The 22,976-nt window shown below is 39.7% G+C and overlaps 1 protein-coding gene across 3 annotated transcripts in view; it reads left to right on the top strand.

The window, feature by feature from the left end:
* The first annotated feature begins 3,264 nt into the window (after positions 1–3,264).
* Positions 3,265–22,976, top strand: part of gpc6a (glypican 6a) — a 201,082-nt gene continuing 181,370 nt past the window's right edge. For 2 of the 3 annotated variants that reach the window (XM_038283894.1, XM_038283896.1), the window contains exons 1-2: positions 3,265–3,502; positions 3,648–3,817. In XM_038283894.1, the coding sequence (XP_038139822.1) occupies positions 3,477–3,502; positions 3,648–3,817 (196 nt within the window). In that variant the 5' untranslated portion in view covers positions 3,265–3,476. Of the gene's footprint in view, positions 3,818–22,976 lie in introns of all 3 variants that reach the window. The other variant, XM_038283897.1, reaches the window with a different exon arrangement.

Raw genomic sequence — 22,976 nt, forward strand, 5'->3', positions numbered from 1 at the left:
ATGTCCTGTAGCTGTTACCCCATACTTTTATACAGTGAGATTGTTTAAAGCTTCATAATATTAAAAATGTTTTTGGAATTGTGATTCTTCTAGATACAGTGGTTTAGTCTGAACATATTTAATGTGAGGTTTCCCGCAGATTTTGTAGTCAATAATCACACATATTTCAAGAATGGTATACTATCCACTTGTTTCACCTTTACCACATTTATTATGACTTTCCCATTAATATTTCCTAAATAATGTTAAAATAATTAATTTAGTTTGATATAAATTTAAGGTTTTTTTGTCAAAACCTTTTTTTGTGTCATTTTTAGCTTTGGGTAAGAATGGCCTAGTAGTTAGAGCAGTGAGATTGTGCACAGTTGTGAGTACCCAGTTTAATCCCCACCGCCTGCAGTCTGGGTCCCTGAGCAAGACCCTTAACCCCATACTGCTCCCCAGGCGCCTCACATTGGCAGCTCACTGTGCAGAGGATGGGTTAAATGAAGAGCTAAGTTTCTCCAGTGCAAGATCAATAAAGTTCAATTCAAATTGTTATTTATTATTTTGTAAATATGTGTATCGTCTGCAAACAAAATAAGCTCTAATACTTTTTAAACTTAAATCCGTTATTTTTGTAGAACATAAAGCTTTTTTGATCAAAGTTATCAACCTTAAGGGACACCACATTCAGTGCCCAAGCTTGATGAGTGATATTAATCCATTTTCACAAACTATTCCCTACTACCTTAAATGCTCTCCATCCACTCCAGAACCCTTCACCCAACCCGCACAGAAAAAAAAAAATCCTGATCAATATATTTTGATGGGTTGTGTAAAATGCTTTTTTTTTAGATCAAGAAATAAACCAATTTGAAACATTTTTTTAGCTCATGCTGAAGCACGGAAAGAAACAACATTATTTAAAAAATGTATATATTGTACGGTAGTTTTATCATTTTTATGAATAAGAATTTAATTAGATTCCACAATTTATTTACTCAAACTTATAAACTAGATGCACTTCTAGATGTAGGATATTGTACTTTATAGCCCCATAAGGAATCACAATGTTTTAACTCCCTCAGTGTCTCATGTCTGCTAATTTTCAATGCTAAATGCAGCACTACTCTCTAGATTACCCTTTATAGCTTACTGCTATAAATAACCATTAACTGCACTTACACTGCAATTTAAAGCTGTCCACAAAAACAAACACTATACCTTCCAAAGCCATAAAAGAAACACACCACAGAATTCTTTATACATACTTTGAAATGCAAGGTAGACCATTTGTGTTACATTAAGTGTGCCGGTAGAGCCTGTTGTAGTCTTGTTGTAGTCTTCTAAAATAAAAGCCAAAACTTATTCTTATATCAACTTCTCCTTAGATATTTCCATATCAAGGTCACAATCTTTAAAACAATTGTGCGTATATCATGTGCCAACTTGATACGATGCACAAAGATGATCTAAAAACTTGGTGCAAATCGAACAGTACATTTAAAATTGTGGAAGGCAGACAAAAACTTAAATCATAGTTGCCTTGAGGAATAATAATATAATATTCTGATGACCAAAATTCGGAAATTACTGGAAGGAGTATATGTAAATCCATTACCTTACCACCTCCAAAGCAATTCATCAAACCCTAAATAGTGTGCCCGACAAAGTTCAGTTATTTTCATAGTTAACTGAGCATCATTCTTATCCACTGAGTATGGCATGCTGCCATTACCTTGGAGCAAGTCAAGTTCAGTCATTTCAAACCCCCTTAAGCAGCATTGCACTGCTGCCCTGAAAGTTTGTGCAATTTATAAAACTGTTATTTCAGCTACTCCAGTCACTGCCAAGTCTTAAATGAATTAACCTAAAAATGCCCACATCAGAATAATAATTTTGCTGTTGGTACTGTAGTGCAGCATTATGGAAAATTCAATCTACAGTATAACTTTGATAATTATAAAATTTGAATGACTGAACAAGTTAAATGGATTATGAGGGAATTCCTAAAAAGGCTTGCAGCCATTGTAACCTTTGGTGGCCGAGGGGTGAAAATGCCTTGGAAATAAACAAATGCAAAGACATTTCAATAGCTACTGCAAATAAAAAACCCAGGCTTGGAAACGAAAGCTGTATACTCAAGAACTCAACAAATAAATGAACACACCAAAGCACTGCAAATGCAAAGGACAAATTCTACAATCACAGAAAAGAGAGAAGTGAATTACAAATGTTCTGCAAACACAAAAACCACTGCAAACACATATATAAATGATTCAAACAAACAAAACACATGCAAATGGAAAATGCTGCAAAGAAAAAGTAGGAGGAGAAGATAGCGCCTTTGTTCATTGTATGATCCAACATATGATAAGAATTATATATTGGTCAGCTTACTTAATGTTGATTCTATGGTTGCAGAAAGATGTTTGATGAGCAGTAGCAGTTCTTACATGTGTGCACAGGGGAACCCTGCCTTTTGCTCCAAAAAGGAAAAAGTCTGTGTTTATGTTTTAAAAAAATAGAAGGATAATCTCCCACTTTGACTTAATGGTGCTAAAGATCACAGAATATTGAAGAAACCTTTGTGTTTTGGACTGAAACCTGAACTTAGAGAGTGACATAACATTTCTTAAGGAATTGCCCTACTAACTTGATAGAAAAAAGGATTTGCAGCAAAAAAAGGACAGAAAAATGTATGTTTATTTGGTTTTATTTTCAGTGGCTTAGATTTTTGTCATGTGTCTTCAAATGTCTTCAAACTGAACAACAGGAAAATGGATTGATTATATTACACCAGTTCCTAAATCTCAGCACCAGCTCTGTTTCAAACGACATGGCTATAGCTGAGGAGCCATATTTCCTCTGATCTTTTTCCAAGTAACACTTTAATTTACCAGGCAAAAAAAAAAAAAAAAAAATAAACAAAACAAAAAACAAAAGAAAAAAAAAAAAAAAAAAAAAAAAAAAAAGCCAAACTTTATTTGCACTCAAAAAACAAGATGGGAAAAGTCTCCAGAAATCAAGCAAACTGGGTGGGTCTGTGTGTGGGAGTGCAAATCAATTTCCCCCTATCATAAAGTTTCATTATAAGACACAGAGCAGCGGGGTTTGTTCTGGTAATTTGACTTGGAAACAACTTGTTTGTTTATTCAACGTTTCCCTCCACTCCGCTCCTCATAAACCCTCTGACATGTTTCCTGTTGAAGCTGCAGCAGTGTGCGTGACCAGGGATACATAAAGCTTGAGGACTGTTCTCGCCCCTAGATGTGGAGCCACTCCACTCCGCGTTTTGCCCTGCCCTTGTGCGCTCTGCTCGCTGTGCAGCGCGCGTCTCCCATGCATATTGCTTCCCTCTCGCTGTCATAAAGACAGGACAGCTGTACAAGAGAGAAGTTGTTGGCACACCGAGCACCAGCAGGTTGCATCCTCACCAGGATCGTGTCGCTTTACGGAGTAGTGTGGACTTCTTTTCTCTTCTCTGTCGGAAAATGTGGCGGACGCATCAGTATCTTAAGTGAGGAGTTATCTTATTTGCAAATCAGCACCTGACACCGTGCTCTTTTCTTAAAAAAAAAAAAAAAAATCTCCAAATAAAGCCTTTGGATCTCTCTAATTCCAACGGAGCTCGTATTTCTCAACCAGACGTTTTTTATTATTAGGATTTCACTGATGTGTGCGATGTGGAGACTCCGGGTCATCTTATGTACTCTGTCGGTGCTGTCCCTGTCATCTGCTGGAGAAAGCAAAGCGCGGAGCTGCAGCGAGGTTAGACAAGCTTACAGCGCCAAAGGATTCAGCCTCCTCCATGCGCCTCATCAGGAGATATCAGGTAGGCGACACTGACACATCATCATGTCTCCCCCTCATATTCAACTATTTGATTATCTTATTTCTCACACCTCTGTACATTTCAACTATTATCCTTCTTTAACTTAAACAGAGAAGAATGAGTTTATTGGAGCGGGTCCTATTGGCATTAGACATTGCTGCAAAATGTCAAAAACAAATATCACAATCTTCCCATTTAGAATTCATTATGCGCTCAGTTTTCTTATAAATCCCTCATTCATTTACCATCAATCTGACGTGTAGAAAATGTATAAAGTATTTAGCAAAGAACTGATGTGATCAGAATACTTCCTTAAATAATATAAATATAATCTGCAGAGAAAAATAGATAATAATTATAAGCATTAGTTTAATTTTTAGATAAATATAAAACTATTACTTGTTATATTTTAGAAACATAAATCATTTAACAAAAAGGCACAGATTTAACTTTTCCAGTATTGAGTCATAAGTAATACCATTCCCATAATCCGATGTATTCTCTCAGTTAATCTAACAGTAACCATGTATTACAGCATTACATGTTTATTATTATTTTTAACAGGGGTTCTGCTGAGTGGAACAGTAAAAACTGGCTTTTCTATTGAGAAGTGGCAGCATACCTGTTGCTCACATTCAACAGAATATCATGAAACTCCTTTTGCTGGATTTGGGTTAATGGAGAATAATTTTTGCCAGCAGGGGGCTGTATGTCCTCAACCTCAATTACTTTATGTTTTCGCTTATTTGAGGGAGAATTTGCTTTTATTTTGATATCCCTTGAGGATCATGTTTTAACTCATGCTCTATAAAAATAAGGAGGGTTTTTTTTTTATTATCTCCTGCTTGGCAGCATTCATATTTAAGGTCATAGTAAGAAAGGGTGCCTGTGCAAATTCTGGGTCATGGCAAACCCAAAACATGCTTAAGTCCAAGAGAAGCCTGTTTTGTGGTTTGCAAGAAAAGATATTGTCTCTCACAATTTTTGAGAGGCTGTTTGAGGGAAGATGAGAGGATTAAATATAATCTAATTGCCGCTCACAGGAAAAATAGGGATGCTGCTGGTAATTACCTGTCACGATTTGGTTAAAAGGTTTAGATTGGACCCAAACGCAGAAGCTGGGAGGCAGAGGTGAATTCTTGGAGGGTTTATTGCAAGATAAGGCAACAAAAACAGGTATCCAAAAATCCAACTTAAAAAAATGGTAAACAAAAACAGGAATCCAAAAATCCAACTTAAAAAATGTTTAACAAAAACAGGAATCCAAAAATCCAACATAAAAATCAAACACTAACCAGAACCATGGAGACATCAGGGAAAAACCAACAAGGAGCCAGGGTGAGGAAAGGTAAAGACGAGGAACCAGCAAAGAGGGACTGCATTTATGGCTGACTGAACAAAGGTAGAGGTAATGAGCTGATAGGGAACAGGTGTGATTAGAGCTGACGAGGAAGCCAAGGGAAAAGAACACAAGGAGGCAGCAGGGGACAGACAGAAAAACCTAAGCAACTTAAATGAATCCAGACACACCAAAAAAGCTAGAAATCAATGAAAAACCTGGCTAAACTTGAAACAGAAAGCTTAAAGAAAAACAACAGAACCAAGATCATTACAGAGCCCCCCACTCAAGGGCGGATTCCAGACGCCCCTTTAATGTCCAAAAAGCAAAAAAAAAAAAAAACAACCCAGGGTGGGCGGAGGGGGAACCAGGAAGGGGGGAAAGAAGCCAAAAACAGTCCAAGAAACAAAACGCAACCCATCCAGAGTGGGCGAGGACAATCGAAAGTCTCTGAAAGGCCGGCCGCGGGGCCGGAGGCGAGGCAGAGTCTCTGGAGGGCGGCCGCGGGGCCGGAGGCGAGGCAGAGTCTCTGGAGGGCGGCCGCGGGGCCGGAGGCGAGGCAGAGTCTCTGGAGGGCGGCCGCGGGGCCGGGGCTGAGAGAGACGCCCTGGAGGCCGGCCGCGGGGCCGGGGCTGAGAGAGACGCCCTGGAGGCCGGCCGCGGGGCCGGGGCTGAGAGAGACGCTCTGGAGGCCGGCGTCTCCAATGCAGCAGAAACCTAGGAGGAGGACGCCGCCTCCGCAGGATGCGCCGAGGAGGACGCCGCCTCCGCTTCTGTTGCTCTGCAACAGGCTCAGAGGGAGCCGTCGACTGCGGCTCTGGAACAGCCTCGGAAGGGGCCGCCCACTGCGGCTCTGGAACAGCCTCGGAAGGGGCCGCCCACTGCGGCTCTGGAACAGCCTCGGAAGGGGCCGCCCACTGCGGCTCTGGAACAGCCTCGGAAGGGGCCGCCCACTGCGGCTCTGGAACAGCCTCGGAAGGGGCCGCCCACTGCGGCTCTGGAACAGCCTCGGAAGGGGCCGCCCACTGCGGCTCAGGAACAGGATCAGACTGGGCCGCCCACTGCGGCTCAGGAACAGGATCAGACTGGGCCGCCCACTGCGGCTCAGGAACAGGATCAGACTGGGCCGCCCACTGCGGCTCAGGAACAGGATCAGACTGGGCCGCCCACTGCGGCTCAGGAACAGGATCAGACTGGGCCGCCCACTGCGGCTCAGGAACAGGATCAGACTGGGCCGCCCACTGCGGCTCAGGAACAGGATCAGACTGGGCCGCCCACTGCGGCTCAGGAACAGGTTCAGACGAGGCCGCCCACTGCGGCTCAGGAACAGGTTCAGACGAGGCCGCCCACTGCGGCTCAGGAACAGGTTCAGACGAGGCCGCCCACTGCGGCTCAGGAACAGGTTCAGACGAGGCCGCCCACTGCGGCTCAGGAACAGGATCAGACGAGGCCGCCCACTGCGGCTCAGGAACAGGATCAGACGAGGCCGCCCACTGCGGCTCAGGAACAGGATCAGACGAGGCCGCCCACTGCGGCTCAGGAACAGGATCAGACGAGGCCGCCCACTGCGGCTCAGGAGCAGACCCAGAGGAGACCGCCGACCGCAGTTCCGGATCAGGTTCTGAGGGGGCCGCCGACTGTGGTTCAGGAACAGCCTCAGAGAGGGCTTGGAGTGCCCGCAGAGGGCTCTTGGAGGCTTGGAGCTCCCGCTGAGGGGCTCTTGGAGGCGTACTCCCACAAACCCCAAAGTCTGAAGCCTCTTTGAAAGTGTGCTCAGGGGTCTCCAGAGGGCACAGAGCGGGCTCAGGGGTCTCCAGAGGGCACAGAGCGGGCTCAGGGGTCTCCAGAGGGCACAGAGCGGGCTCAGGGGTCTCCAGAGGGCACAGAGCGGGCTCAGGGGTCTCCAGAGGGCACAGAGCGGGCTCAGGGGTCTCTGGAGCTAGGCTAACTAGCCTGCTAACGGCCTCTGGTGCTGGGCTAACTAGCCTGCTAACGGCCTCTGGTGCTGGGCTAACTAGCCTGCTAACGGCCTCTGGTGCTGGGCTAACTAGCCTGCTAACGGCCTCTGGTGCTGGGCTAACTAGCCTGCTAACGGCCTCTGGTGCTGGGCTAGCTAGCCTGCTAACGGCCTCTGGTGCTGGGCTAGCTAGCCTGCTAACGGCCTCTGGTGCTGGGCTAGCTAGCCTGCTAACGGCCTCTGGTGCTAGGGAAACTGGACTGCTAGGAGCTGATGGAGATGGCAGAAAAGGGAAAAGATCTTCCCTCTCCCCATAAAAGAAACCCCAGAGATCTGACTCTGGTATATGGGGAGCTCTGACTGTGGGGGGTGAAGTTATGAAAGCAGGTCTAAACCTACCAACCCGAGAAGCTAGCTGTTTGTCATGGAGGTGACGACTAAAGCCATAGGGGAAACTAACCAGGTTAAGAGAGGGACTGAAAAAGGAGTCAGGCTGACCCTCCGGAGAGGGAGAGGAGGAGTCAGGCTGACGCTCCGGAGAGGTGGTTGTCTTCCTCCCCCGGCGGCGTTGCTTGCGCCTGGAGGAAGCAGATGGCAGGGGAGGACCCACAGCTGGTAATGGTGGGGGAACAGGATCGGAGGTGAGAGACAGCAGAGTGGGAAGGTGATGGAGTGATGGTTTGGGTGGTGGAGGTCTATTGCAGAGTTGGGCGAAGGCGGCTTGGCGGTTCCACTCCAACTCCTCGAATAGCTCAGATAAAACTGGTGGTGATAGAAGTGAGGAGTTAGAGAGGAATACTGGCTTCAACTGGTCAGCCGCACTCACCCTCTTCCAAGGCGGACTGAGAGCGGCAATGGAGTCCAGAGCATTCCTGAGAATAATGGAAATTCTCCTGGGGGCGTCCGGGCCGTGTTCTGCTGGGTCCATTCTTGGCTGGTTCCTTCTGTCACGATTTGGTTAAAAGGTTTAGATTGGACCCAAACGCAGAAGCTGGGAGGCAGAGGTGAATTCTTGGAGGGTTTATTGCAAGATAAGGCAACAAAAACAGGTATCCAAAAATCCAACTTAAAAAAATGGTAAACAAAAACAGGAATCCAAAAATCCAACTTAAAAAATGTTTAACAAAAACAGGAATCCAAAAATCCAACATAAAAATCAAACACTAACCAGAACCATGGAGACATCAGGGAAAAACCAACAAGGAGCCAGGGTGAGGAAAGGTAAAGACGAGGAACCAGCAAAGAGGGACTGCAGAGGGAGTGTATTTATGGCTGACTGAACAAAGGTAGAGGTAATGAGCTGATAGGGAACAGGTGTGATTAGAGCTGACGAGGAAGCCAAGGGAAAAGAACACAAGGAGGCAGCAGGGGACAGACAGAAAAACCTAAGCAACTTAAATGAATCCAGACACACCAAAAAAGCTAGAAATCAATGAAAAACCTGGCTAAACTTGAAACAGAAAGCTTAAAGAAAAACAACAGAACCAAGATCATTACATTACCAGCGTCTGACAGTGATCATAAACCTCTAACCACAGTCAGACTGGCTTGATTGTGATAGGAATTTGGTTTCCTGCGAGTGTACCAATTATAAGGATTCATAATGTTAGGAATGAAAATAAAAGTTCATAATTATTAATAAGATAAAGAAGCAAAATAAATATTCACAATTAAACCACATAAGAAAAAGAAAATACTAAATGTTTGCATTGTTATTCAATTTGCTTGAGCATCTTAATTAGAACTTCTATTTATCTCGAGAAGCATTTTTTTTGTATTTTTATAAACAATAACTAAAATAAACAACCAATGTGATGAATGGATTTAATGTGTAGATTTTTTCATTATGTAGCTGGAAAGTATGTAAAGGAAGAAAACTTCTTTTCATGTTTGTGTGTTTCATGGATGTGTTTGACTTCATAAGAGTTTATATAAATGTTATGATAACGACTTTTGAAAAGTTGTCATAGTCTAGTTCCAACAGAATCCAGAAATGTGAAAAGTATTACTCCGCATGCTATTTGACACAACAGTAATGTCGTTTCCAAGCGTTTTATCCCTTCGTGAATATCTGGTATGCATTAAAAAATCGAATTCAGTCCTCTTTCATTTCCTTCATACGTTGTGATGCAGAACTTTGACTTTTATGCAGCTGCTATTGTTTAGTTTGACAGCCCTTAAAGGAGTGAATTTTATCCATTGTTTCCAGGATTCTACCTCACATTTGCCTGCCGGCAGTATCCATACAAGACCTAGTGACTTAATTCAAGAAGAATTTTAGACTATGCCAGATATTTATTTTTCTTTGTAAGTTTTTGTAAAACTCTAAGGGCCGGATCTATCAAAGGTTTGCGTGTATAAAAACGTGAGCTATTTCACTGTACACGCTAAAAAATGTACAAACTGATCTATCAACAGCGTGCTAAAAGGATTTGGTCTTTAAAACGTGCTAAATAGCGCCTCTTATCCATTTAGTACTTTTTCTGCAATGAATATGCAATATGGGGCGTTTACACGCAAAAGTGCGTCTTGTGGGAGGAGAACATGTAAATATATTAATTTAGCACTCGCAAAGTGATTTATCAAACCTGAAAGCAATTTTGCTAACGGTATCTGACTCTATATTTAACACGTTTCAAAAGAAGGTGCAAATGGTCTGTATGCGTAATTGCGCACACATGGCAGCGGTTATTGTCGCAAGAAGGAGACATTGAAATGAAGCAAGGAGACGCAGAGAACGCATTTTTTCACTCCGTGTGAATATTTTTGCAATGAACGAGGAAACGATCATCAAAACATATCGTTTATCCAGCATTGCCATTTTGGAGCTGTTGGGGGAACTCCGAATGGATTTGGAGCCAGCCACAAGGAGGATCCACGCAATACCAGATATCACAAAACTCCTTGCAACATTGCACTTTTTTGCATCTGGGTCATTCCAGCATACGGTTGCAGCGAGAGCTGGGATCTCCCAATCTCGTTTTTTCAGAAGTGATGTCCGACGGGGTCGGGGTTCTCCCCCTGCGCCTGTGGAGCAACGTGCCAAATGCTGCGGGGATCTCATCCACTGTCACAGGCCAATACAAAACACCAGTTTTTTTTTTTTTGCTTTTTTTACTGCAGCACATACCACCTTAGGGAATAAAGGTTGCCAATTTTTATATATATATATATATATATATATATATATATATATATATATATATATATATATATATATATATATATATATATATATATATATGTATATATATTTATTTATTTATTTATTTTTTATTTTTTTTGGGGGGGTCACTGTAAAATTTAATTTCTTAATGCACTAGTTTGTACAGACTACAAACTACTTTGCCGCAAACCACAAAACGCGCAAAACCATCATTTAAATAGGGCGTCTCCAACAGTTTTGCACCTTCCACCAGTTACGCAATCACTCTTGTTAAATCACCCGCAAACCATGGTTCAGCCCCTCGCGCAAAATTCCAGTTTGCGAGCGCAAATTACTGCACGCAAAGTTGGATCTTGATAAATCCGGCCCTAAGACTTTTTTAATATTTTATTGTGCAAACCTTTGAATATCAATTCATTGTGCTTGGTATTCCTCATCTGCTTGGAATGTCAGCAGATTCAGTCTGTTAGCTAAATTCAGGCTCAAGATGAAAAGGTTTTGGTGGCCAAATTGCTTTTGTGTTTTCTGTTTTGGAGATAGATATCTATTTACATTTTGTTGGTTAAAAATAATTTAGTTACTTTCATCTTAGGGGATTATTTAGCCCAGGCTATGCCTTACAGGAAACAAGCACAAATAACAATTAGTTTCCTTTAAAACATATAAGTAGATATAATTGATTTCAATATTTACGAAAAGTATTTACTAAAATATTTAACTTTTTTATTTCTGTTCAGCAAATTTTTAACACAGTTAGTCATTGTTGCAGTTATCTTCAAAAACTTTGAATGGCTCTCCCTGGAGAACGGTACCGAAGCATTCAAAATACTAACAAAGGATTCGAGCAGGAATGTTGCATTAGTCAGCCCTGATTGCAGCATATCTGTTCATTAGTCATGGAGATGATGTTACTTTGAAAGACTTTGAGTTTGAAAAGAGGTCAGCATCTTTACTGATAGTGGAGTGGTCAGATAGATGATGTTTTGGCCGATATAACCATCTTTTTCCTGCAATGGTATCAACAGATAAGAGACAGTGTTTCATTCTGCAGCCATGCCTTGGGATCACGTAAGCCACATGAATTTACACTTCCACAGTTTGCTAGCTGTCTTTGATTTGTTATTATTAAAAAAACATCCAGATTTGTGTTGCATTTGTTATCATTATGTATTTTTTCTTATGTAAATGAGGAGGGAAAAGCAATATTGGCTTAAAGAATTCTCTCCAAAGAAATCAGCAGACCATATCATGGATGGGTTGGACTGATATAAAAAAAATGACATTGGCCTTAAAAAAAAAAACTGTATCGGTTGATCTCTAGGTCATAGTTGTCCTAGATAAAATTGTTCCCATTTCAAAGGCTGAGGACAAAAATTTTCCTAAAATGTTTGGATTTTTGATCATTTGAATTTCCCCTTATTAAACTAAAAATCAAATAATCTGCAAAACATGTTAAATTCTAATCCCATCATCTTCCCACAATAAACTAGCCAATTCCAAGATATTCCACGTGCATTATTTTAATCATAAAAAAACGTGATATACAGCCATTGAGTGTTAACCTTAAGAAACTGACTTTGAGTAAGCTTTTTTTTTCAAGTGTTATAACAATGATTTATCAGTCCCTTTAAGTAAAATCTAACAAAATGCAGTAGAAAACTTTGAGCAGTATTTATGCAGGTAGTGGCTGGAGGCATCCGGTGTGTCTGTTGCAATGAAAATGTCTAACCAGATCCCAATTACTATTTTGGGGCTCATGATTGACTATGGAGCCGGTTTCATCCGCACATGAACTGAGTAATTATATATCTTCCCTCTCTTTCCGACTTTGCTTCTCCATTGTCTAACACCCTCAGGTGCTCATGTTGGTGTCTCTTTTAGCTGAAGTCTTAGTAAGTGCTTTAGCTTTTTTTCTCTACTGACTACAGATAGTGACAGCCCAGTAATTTTAGTGTTAGTTTTCAGACTGCAAAAGCTCTCTGAAAGAAAGGTGAGGATTAAACTGCACTGCTGAAATATAGCAGACTCTACCCCCACCCTTAAAAAAAGAAAAAAACTCAAAGAAAACATTTATAAAACCCCCTCTTGGACAAGTTTATTGCAATCGACCAGGTGTTTAACTTTCAGTGCTGCTGATGTACCCCCAGCAGGAGCGGCATGTCACAGAGCGGCTCGCCTGCGTGGATCACCCCCTGCCACCCTTATGCCTGTGTTTGAGACATTAGTTTCATTGTCACGCACACAATACAGTGTGATTGTCAGCTCTTTGTTCAGAAACACAGCTGCCTCTGAATGCTTCAGTCAGGCTCCTACCATGACGCTCCTTCTCTGAGGCTTTGCTGTTAATATCAACATCTACTTACTCTCAGAGCAGCTGGGAGCCTCATGGGTGGACTCGACTCTTTTCTACAGCCTTCAAATAAAATGGCTTGATGTGCTTCTGCTTCTAATAGTGTGTTGCCTGAGTTTTATATTTCCCTCCTCAAGAATAACAACTACCTTTGGGGTTCATTCCAGAGCAGCCTTATTTGATTTCTCTCATCAGAACAGTTTTTAGTTTCTGGACAATACAGCAATTTTTTTTCTCATGTGAATCCCTGTTGTCTCAGTGAGGCTCATTTGCTGGTCTGCAGATTGTCGTCGATACCAATGTTAAACGTCTTTTGAATGCTCTGCATTAAGCATAACGTAAACAGTTAAAGTGTCAGGTCTCTAAATTTCTGTACACTCTACTGTAATTAATTTCACAGCACTCATTAGCACTCGGCAATAAAAAAGAATTCAGTTTGTGTTTTCATGAATTATATCGATCAAGATAAAATAAAAGGAAGGGCAAGTATAATTAATCCACACTGCCACACTTCTACTGCCCATATTTAAAACACAATGATGTATTTCTCCTTTACATATCATTTTTGACAAGTTTCCATAACAATTTAGTTACAAATCCAGATGTAATCACTAAATAAAAGTGAGCTTTAGTGAGCCTAAAAATTACCCTACCCTGTAAATGTCCATATGAAACTTCCAACGGGCGTTCTTCCTTTTCTTCATAGCTCATTAGGATGCTCTTGGCTTTGCCAAATTGGAGGCAAGTCTCTCGGCAGCCTGTATACATCTTCAGAGAGAACAGTTAATAAGATGTGAGGGAGATTAGGTTTTCTGCGAGTGTGAATGTGTGCCTGTGTGTGCCTGTCTCTTTGGTGGTTTAGCTTCACTTTGCAAGCCCTTCCTTTTTTCTTTTTTTTCTTTGCATTGCTGTAGTGATGGAAAATGACAAAAGCACTTTGTTTTTTTATTGCAAGAGACAGATTATGTGCATGGCACATCCAAATTAGTTTTAATGGGAATCCTCCTGTGGTTCTCTCCAGATTTCGTTGGAAGAGAATGTCTGACAGTTGTCCTAGGCTGAGGCATTTGTTTACCCTCTCCAGGCATTCATCCCTCAATTGCAGGGTCTCCAGGCATCCCTGAACCCTCCCCGGCACCATGTATGGTGTTTTCTAAGTAGTGTGAAAAGCCCCAGGATAGTGTAGGAGACTGCTGTAGCACTTTTCCAGTTTTCAATCAACTACTGGCCTAAATCAGTAATAGAGGGGGGGATTAAAAATCTCTTCTCTGTGAAGCGTTGAGAGGAACTAGAAAATAAAAAATGTTAAAGGAAGGATGCAAGTCTGTTTGGGGATTAGAGGAGAGAGAAGACAGAAATAAGCAAACTTTCCTACTGATAGGGAGCATAAGGGTAAATGGAAGCATCCGTGACTAATCAAGTGTTGACATCATGACTTCAGAGGTATGGAGTGTTGTAAGGTGGGAGGACCTTGGGGATACAAGGAAATAGATAGTATACAATGTAATCCATCTGAGAATAAGGGATTAGCAATCTGAGTCGGTGTTTTTGCTACATCATGAGATTGCTATCGTTTGTGAAGTTTCTCTTTTTAGGGTGTATTAAACGGAGAAATCCACCCACTGGAAGAAACGAAAAGACAGAGAAAGATTCTACTGCAGGATTTTCCCATCCCAGCAGTAACAAAACTGGTGCTATTAACATCCATGATTACACTGGGAAAGTGTTGATAGTTATTTGGGTTATCATAGGGTTTTGCTTCTAGCTAATATAACACTGACCTTTGGGTTTGACTTAAAACCTCAAAAACGATTTTTACTTCCTCTTTATATGCAGGTTGTGCTTGTGGCTATTCCACTGCTGCTTAGTTCATATGAAGAACCAGAGCATGCTGTCATGTTTATTATTGTGGTCTGTTTTTTACCCAAAGAGCCTGTTGTCTCAGGAGGAAAGTCTCTGAATAGAAGTCCCAAGCCTGACAGCAACAATAGGGCTCAGAGATATGAGAGCCACTGAGTGCCCTGGGGAAACACGCCTGGGTATTTATGTCAAGGTGTCAAGGATGCTAGTGAATTTCACACTTGGGACTTTTTAATTTTGTTTTTCAGACGCAGATAAATACACATGGCTGATGTGATTTGCTAAATAATTCAGCCCCCAGTGACTTGCAAGTAAACAAGCATTAAAGTATAAATAAACATAGTTTGACACAACTGTCATGACAACATCAGATACTGTCAACAAATGTGAACACCAGTAGTGTCACTGGCATCACAGACTTCGCAATGGTGTTGTTGTGCTTAAGAAACATTTCAATTTTCTAAAAAAAATAAAATCAGCAGTGCATGGAAAAAGGCAGATTTTGAGGCTTAAAAAAATCTTTGTGATTTTGCTCTTGTCAGACACCAGTTATTACAGAATAAGCTATAGTAGGACAGACAAAAATACTATGTTTTTTTTGTCAACCAACTGGTAAGATAAGGAATGAAAATTGCACATAAAAAGTGATACAATATGATGGCTCCATCATTCTTGACAAAAAGATGGATGCTTGTTACAAATGTATATTTTTATAATTTAGGGATGTATGAAATTACATATGAAAAAAGGTTTATATATTCGGGCTACAACAAATAATTATTTTGCAAGTCACTGACTCCCTGGGTTATTTTTTTAAAGAGCAAAAGGTTTCTTAAAGAGGATTTTATACTGAATTTAAACCAGGTGAATCTAAAACATTTACACTTGACTTCTTTATACATATATAAAGAAGTCAAATGTATATATATAAAGGCTTGTTGCCTTTTTATATATCTATTTTTTTAAATTCAATATGTTAATATATATATATATATATTTTACAATTATAGTATAATTGCTTTTCTAAGACAGTTGCTCTGTCAGCTAAAGGCATGTTTTAGAGTCTTCACACTCGTTAATGATTAATTGATTACCACATTAGTTAGTTCAATAATTGATTAATCATGATTAATCTAATAAATTGATTCTGCCCTAATATATATCCTAAGAATTTTATGACAAGCCTTCAGAAAGTATTAAATTGCAGGGTTCCTGCCAGAATGATTAGGTTGATGAACTCTTTTTGTATGAGCGTTTTGATCCTTTAACGGAAAAGTCTGGTCAACAAGGAATAACCAATGGGCCATTGTTTATACCTAAAATTAATACGTTCATGGTCATTTAATGAATTTAGCGTTAATCGGTAAAAAGATAAAACAATATTTTTCATCCTGATCATGACCATTTTTGCCCAAATATAGTAGCACCTGACTCCTGACATTTTCCGACAGTGACGTCACAGTGCGGTAAGCCTAGTGCTATTCTCCTTGCTTTGCAACCGAAATCAGTGGGAACTTCTAGACACATCTGCAATCAGCAACAATTATTTAAAATTTTTAGAGGACTTCACCATTTAAATTCGTGAGAGCTATAATTAAAATGACAATGCCCACATGCATGGCATTTGGATATGGTAATCAACGGTTAAAAGTGAAAAAAATAGTAATTTTACCTTTTCGATTCATAATCCTTCACGGGTTTGTGGTTGGATTGACAATTTTAAGAGGTAGAATCTGACATCCAACTTTTGGCCAGAGAAAAAACACATCATTAATACCTTACTCTTTGCTTTGCATGGTGCACTGGTCATCGGCGTCATGGATAATAATGCATTGTGACAAATACCAGATACAGCACTGGGACTTGCTCAACAGCCGATACAGCACCGTGACGTCATAAACCAATAGGTGGCAGTAGGGCTGGGCGATAATTCAATAACGATATATATCGATCGATAGACATGTGGCGCAATAGAAAAAAAGAGGGTCGATAAAAGTTCGATAAAAAAGAAACACAGTTTTCCTTCCTTCTCATTGTAGCCTAGCATGTAGGTTTATGCTAGTCACTACTTCCTCCCAACCAATCACAATCGCGGACCCAGGCACGCCGTCACAAAGTGCCGCCCTCTCAAACCACAACACAGAGCACATGAAGATGTGCAGCAAGGAGAGGTGGAGGAAATTGTTTCAAAGAAGGGTTTTTGTAGTTCGGCAGTCTGGCAGTATTTCGGTCATGGCAAGTCGGACCAAAAACAAACCACAGTCATCTGGAAAATGTGTCGGGAACCAGTGAAAACGAAGTCTGATAACACAACCAACTTTTTTTTTTTTTATCATCTCAGCCGCTCACAGCCGCAGGAGTACGAGCTGTGTAGGCCCCGACGCGGCTCTCCTCCGAGGAATCTTCGGAAAATATATATATATTTTCAGTTCTGGGCAGTTTCCCACGTAGTTCTAACAATTGAGATAAAAATGCTGAGGGGCCAGCAACTTCAAAGTAATAACTCAGGTTAAAGCAGGAAACGGGGGCGGCGGTGGGGGGACATTTATTTATTTGTTATATTTATTTTGGTCACTTTTCTGGTCACTTTAGTTTATTCTTTGTCAGTATTTAATAACATAACTCGGGTCTCGTAAGTTATTTTTCTTTAAAACAATTCTGTTATGGTTAAAAAAGTTGGTTAAATAAAGATTTATTTCGAAGTCTGTGTTTGTGTTTTTTATTAAACTTAAATCATTTAGCAATATTATAAAAAGTCCAGGCAGAGCTGCACATAAAATATGGTTTCAAATCTTTTCAATAATTATCGATATCGATCAATATGCATTTTTTTTTATCGATAAGCTTTTTTTCTATATCGCCCAGCCCTAGGTGGCAGTAGTATTCTTTGACAAAAAAGGATGTCTCTGGTAAAGCACATTCAAATGAAATAACTTTATTATAAACACTTATCTTTAAATGAAAATTATGCAATAATTTCATACTTAAAGTACTTTCAGTAATTTGTATTCTGAATGAGAACAGATTTTTCCTTTAACTGACATTTAGGCTTCCTTACCCATGGTTCTGTCCAGGTCATTTTAGCACATTTGCTCAAAATGGTCAAAATTTCATGAAAATTAGGCTGATACACAGTATTGTAATCAGGATTAGGGCTGCAAAAACAGTTTTTACCTTTTTCATTTGCTCATATATGTGAGAAAAGTGCTCCAAAACCTCGGGTGGTCAAGATGCTAAAATTTCAACTTAATATTGATAACTAGGGAAATATTTGTATGTATTTATATGTAGAAACATTACAGCCTGTGGAGGTTCTTTCTCTAGCTGTGGCAGGAGAACAGGTCACAATTATTAGACAAGATTAGACAAAATACAAGGAAGCCCTGGAAGAAAAACATTTAAAATTTGGAGTTGGGCAAGTGAAAAGAACACCTTTTCTTATGACCTAAAGGGAAGATCAGAAGTACAAATGTATTATAAATGAACACAATATTATAAACTCTGGATTTCTGTTTTAAAGTGTCAAATTTAAAACAAAAACCATCATCATAATGCAATTGTGACTAGAAGTAATCTTTTGATGTTTATTTTAAAATCACACATCATATAGTTTTATTAGGCGTCAGCTCTCCTGGGCAAAGGCAGCTATACAAGGTACCGATTTAGTGAGTTCTGTATTAATGCACAATACTGATACGAGATCTTTTCAGAAAGTCACAATAATGTTGAATTCTTTCCTTTAAAAAATGAAAGATGATACTTTGTGTTTGGCCCATCAAGGGTTTTTTGATCCTAAAATGTCAAACCTCACATCAATAACAAGGAAAATTTGTGATATTCAGTAACATTTTAGATAACACTGGGATAAAAATTAAAAATAATAGAAAGACATATTATTAATTTAAAAAATTTTTATAATCTAAACATCACAGAGGCTTTCAACAGAATAACAGATGCTAGCTAAATAAGTGTGTGAATAAATGCAACATACATGATCCACATGATGGGTGAGGGATCATTTTAATGTGCAAATAATCCTGAAAACAATAATTAACAATGGCAGAAATATGCAAACAACACTAGTCTATAGTCTACTCTGCCAAATTATTATTGTTTCTGGATACAGGGCTTGATTATCAACACTTTCAGAGTAAAGGTATTTTAGAGTATCAGTATGAGTATTTTTGATAAACCCTTGACAATCTTTGGCCCACAAAATAATGAAATAAAAAGAAATTGAATTTCTGTGATTGCAATGTGACAAATTAAAAAAGCAAAAGATATAAGTTTGGATACAAAATACACTTTGCAATTCTTACACCATAATATTATAAATGAATGGAACACATCTCAAATTGGCATACTAACTAAACGAAATTAGGATTCTTGTTTTGCACTTGCCTACAGGTAACTGTGGCATTAAAGATAGCAATGCTGAAGTAATACAGCAGCAAGCCACAGAGGACTTGAAAGAGCCATGCCTCCATGTTACAGTGTATAGACTCTATGGCCCCTAGGCATTAATGTTGGCTCATTCCTCATGGGGTTTGTTCATGTTAAGAAACTATATTAGGAACTGTTGCTCATATATGCAGCACTTTATAAGTTTACAAGTTTATTTCATCATTCTGGATGTTGTTCCTCTCCTGATCCTTTATTTATTAAAAAGAAAAAGAGAGATAGGCCATCTGTAACTTAGATGTAACCGTCCGTTACAAAGACTTTCTTGTACAATTTTTTTTTAGGAAGATTGTGAAGCAGTTTTATGCTTGGATTTGCTCGAGGTAAAGTAGACATGAACTGTTTCTTCAACCGTTTCTGCATTTGTGAAGCTACTACTGAACCTCAGGTGTCAGAAATAGTCTGCTTAGGCTAAGGAGAAAAATGGCTGAACTCTCACTCAGTGCTTCAAGGTCCTCTATTTACATTAACTGAGTTTGGCATTTCAGCAGCAAAAAAGAAAGAAAAGAGAGGCACCGAAACCAAGTGATTCCAGGTCTAAATGAAAACTTTCTTTGTGTTTTATGATTTTGGGAGACATGCAACATGCTAGTGTTTGTCAACCGTGTTTTGCCAAGTCAAAAGTCAGTACAGTTATCTACAGTTCCAGGAAGGTTTAGAGAACTCAATGCTTCGCTTTGCTGGCAAGCTTTACAGATATGTTGATTTCATTTCTCAGCAAGACTTTGAATATGGCCGTGCTGCTAAAAGTACCAACGTGGTTTAAATGCTTTCAGTATGCTTGATTGTCCAGTAAACTAGATCGACCTGTTTATGGGTGAGTCTCTGGAATACTTTCAAGTTAGAAGATAACACTGAAAACTGACTCATAAAGGTAGCATTTCTCTGACCTTCAAACGTTTCCTTTTGTAGCGCTGCATGCTGGTTCACCGTTGATGCTGTAAAAAACTTTATAATTTGCTTAATTGTTCTACATAGGACTTTACAGGCACTAGAGCAAATTTCCAAGTTGAAGTTGACTTGACTGAGAAGTCAAGTGGTGACATAAAAATTTCGACAGACAGTGTTTGTCTTATACGTTTGATAAATAGAATGCTTCATCCCCAGGTTGTTATTCAGATCTTAGGCTAGGTGCAGGTTGTTGTTATATACAGAAAATATTTAGATTCTGTGAAGTTACCCTTTCATACAGGGATTGATAGAAAAGTGTTTATATCTGACATGCTGGTCCAGATTTCACAATTGTGCAAGCTTTATTTCCCAACCAGGTCTGGTAGGGCTTAGTTATTAGTTAGTTAGTTAGTTATATCTACACTAGTTATAGTGTAGATATATTTATTTAAATTTTGATCTTTTCGTATTTCAGGTCAATTTCAGGCCAATTAGTTCAGTTCTGGTCAGAATTTAACAATGACATTCAAACTCTACTACACAGGTGTCAAAGTGGTTCCAGAAAGGGCCGTGTGGCTGCAGGTTTTCTTTTCAGCCAAACAACAGCAGACCAGACTTCATTCATCTCATCGAGTCATCATGTTCAGATTGGACTGGATGACTGGAGTCTGGTGTGCTGTTGCTTGGTTGGAAAGAAAACCAGCAGCCACATGGCCCTTTCTGGAACCACTTTGACACCCCTGCTCTACTAGATGTATCACGAGATGGTTGCTTCTCAACAAGCAAGAGAAATTTACTTTAGCAGTTCTGTGAAACCTCAGTGTATTTAACCAAAGTGGATTGTTAAATAGCAAAAGCTGTTGGCTGGGACAAGCATGCACAGGAACCATGCTGTGAGAGTCATAAATCAGGAAATTTTGGCCCAATTATAGAAGATCATGACCCAGTTTAGTGTGATCTTTTCTGTGGCTTTGAAGTCAAGAGACTAATTAGAGATTGTTACAAATTTTATGTTAATGCAGCTGCTGATCCTAACCCTATGTCACACTTATAGACTGTATACTCAACAATAAATAGTAGGCTTGGCATCTCAATCCTAAAGGGATATAACAGTGTCAAAACGGTCTGCTTGATATAGTAATTTTTGTTGCCTCATTTTTGGTTTAACTCCTATTTGTACACTGCTTTCTGTATTAATTTATATATCTATGTTAATATGCAGATATTCATTAATGGTGTAATACATTTCTGATAAAGATACATATGGAATGTGTCTACATATAATATTAAAGAGGCAGTTTTATTATGACCTTTATAAATGACACTTTTAAACTCTTGCAAAGAAGGGAAAAAAGCGCTTTATAAAGGTATGCACATTGTTATCATATAGGATTATATTGTCTGAATATTTGCGATCTGCATGCTGACTTTCAGGCTGTAATGGGGAATTTTAAATTGAAACATGCTAAGGGGTGACACAGGGATTCATTTATGTATGTATAGTTGGGGAATCAACAATTCATTAAAATCACCAATTTTGTGAGATAAGATGTCTGGGATCACTAGGCTCATACATCTCTTGGGAGCTTTGCCCTTATGAAATATTTGACATACTCTCAGAGAATAACCTAAATGTCAGGAAAGGAGCCATTTGAAAACTAGTCAAAAATGTTGATGAAGCTGGGGAACAAAATACATTAAGCATTATTTTTAACAATTTAAGAACTGTTAAGCAAAGCATAGATATTTTGGAATGGCCTATTGTTTGCTGGAACAGCATTTCTTTGGTGCTCACATCTTTTGAATCCTTTCACTTCTCGATATGTCATAACAAACATGAGGTGATGTGATACTTCCTGGCAAATGCTTGTTCTTTGCCTGCTGCAGGGTATGAGAATCTGAAAAGAAGCCAGACTCATCTTTTGCTCCCAAAACCCTGCTGTTTCCTGTCCCCCGTGTAAGATGGCAGTAAATGAGTGGGTTGGTCATCTCACACCCTGAGGCTCTTCCTTGGGCTCTTTAGACCACCAGCTGTTATGTTTAGGACTGAGTCATACACCGGTTAGCACCAGAAATCCAGAGCATGAGTGCAAAGCTTTAAACTCTCTGTGTGCAACTTCTCTCATATTTTCTAATGATGAGACCATGGTCGTTCAAAGCAATTTTGGACAGCTATAATCAGTAGTTTCCACAAAGCCTTCTGAAGTATAGACTCTTAAAAGTTATTCATACACATTTTTTTAAGGTCAACATTTGTGTGACCATTTTTTTCAATAATATTTTTGGTGCTGTAAACACCAGGATTTTCACATTGTGGGACAATAAAGGGATTTTATATTATTTTCTTTAAAAGAGGCAGAAAGATATAAGTACATCTAAACAGTGTATGTATGAAAAATATATCTGCAAAATCTCTTATATTCAACAACAAAAAATACTTATTTAAGCAAATTCGATCTGAAAAACTCACATGAAGAGAAAAGACTATTAGAAGAAATGTATTGATACATTACTTTGTCTTTGGCGCTCAGACCTCGGCAGGAAACATGGCGCTTAATTTGATAGATATGCATGAACAGGAGCAAAGAATATTGTTTTCCCCTAGGCCTGAAACTGGTGGTGGAGTGGAGATAGATGAAGTTGGTCAGTCTGTAGACTGCTGGTTAGCAAGACGGTATGTTGAGCTTTATGGGGAGACCCAGTGGATTGCGTGAGCTGATTCTAGAGCCTTACTCAGGGACCTGGAAGATGGAAGTCCAGTTGGAAAACACATGTTGAGAAAACCAGTCCATGATGAGCAAGCATGGAGCGACAGTGGAGAGGAAAACTCCCCGTTGGGAAGAAACCTCTGGCAGAACCAGGCTCAACATGGCGGTCTTCTGCTGGACCGGTTAAGATGAGACAGGGAACGCAGTTACCTGCCACACTCAATAACCATTAAAACAACTATTTTTAATATACATTTTCCAGGTTTAGGTAATCATTAGAACACAGCATAAGAATATGCAGAACATATTCTTGCTGCCCACAGGAGAGCATGTATTGATTTAATTGAGCAAAATAACAAATTTATTTAGTAATACACAGGGGCAGGGATTCTGAGACCCATGATGACCCATGATGATATGTTTTACT

Source organism: Cyprinodon tularosa, unplaced genomic scaffold (genome assembly GCF_016077235.1).
Source record: "Cyprinodon tularosa strain WSP-4 unplaced genomic scaffold, ASM1607723v1 ctg197, whole genome shotgun sequence".
Taxonomy (NCBI): Eukaryota; Metazoa; Chordata; class Actinopteri; order Cyprinodontiformes; family Cyprinodontidae; genus Cyprinodon; species Cyprinodon tularosa.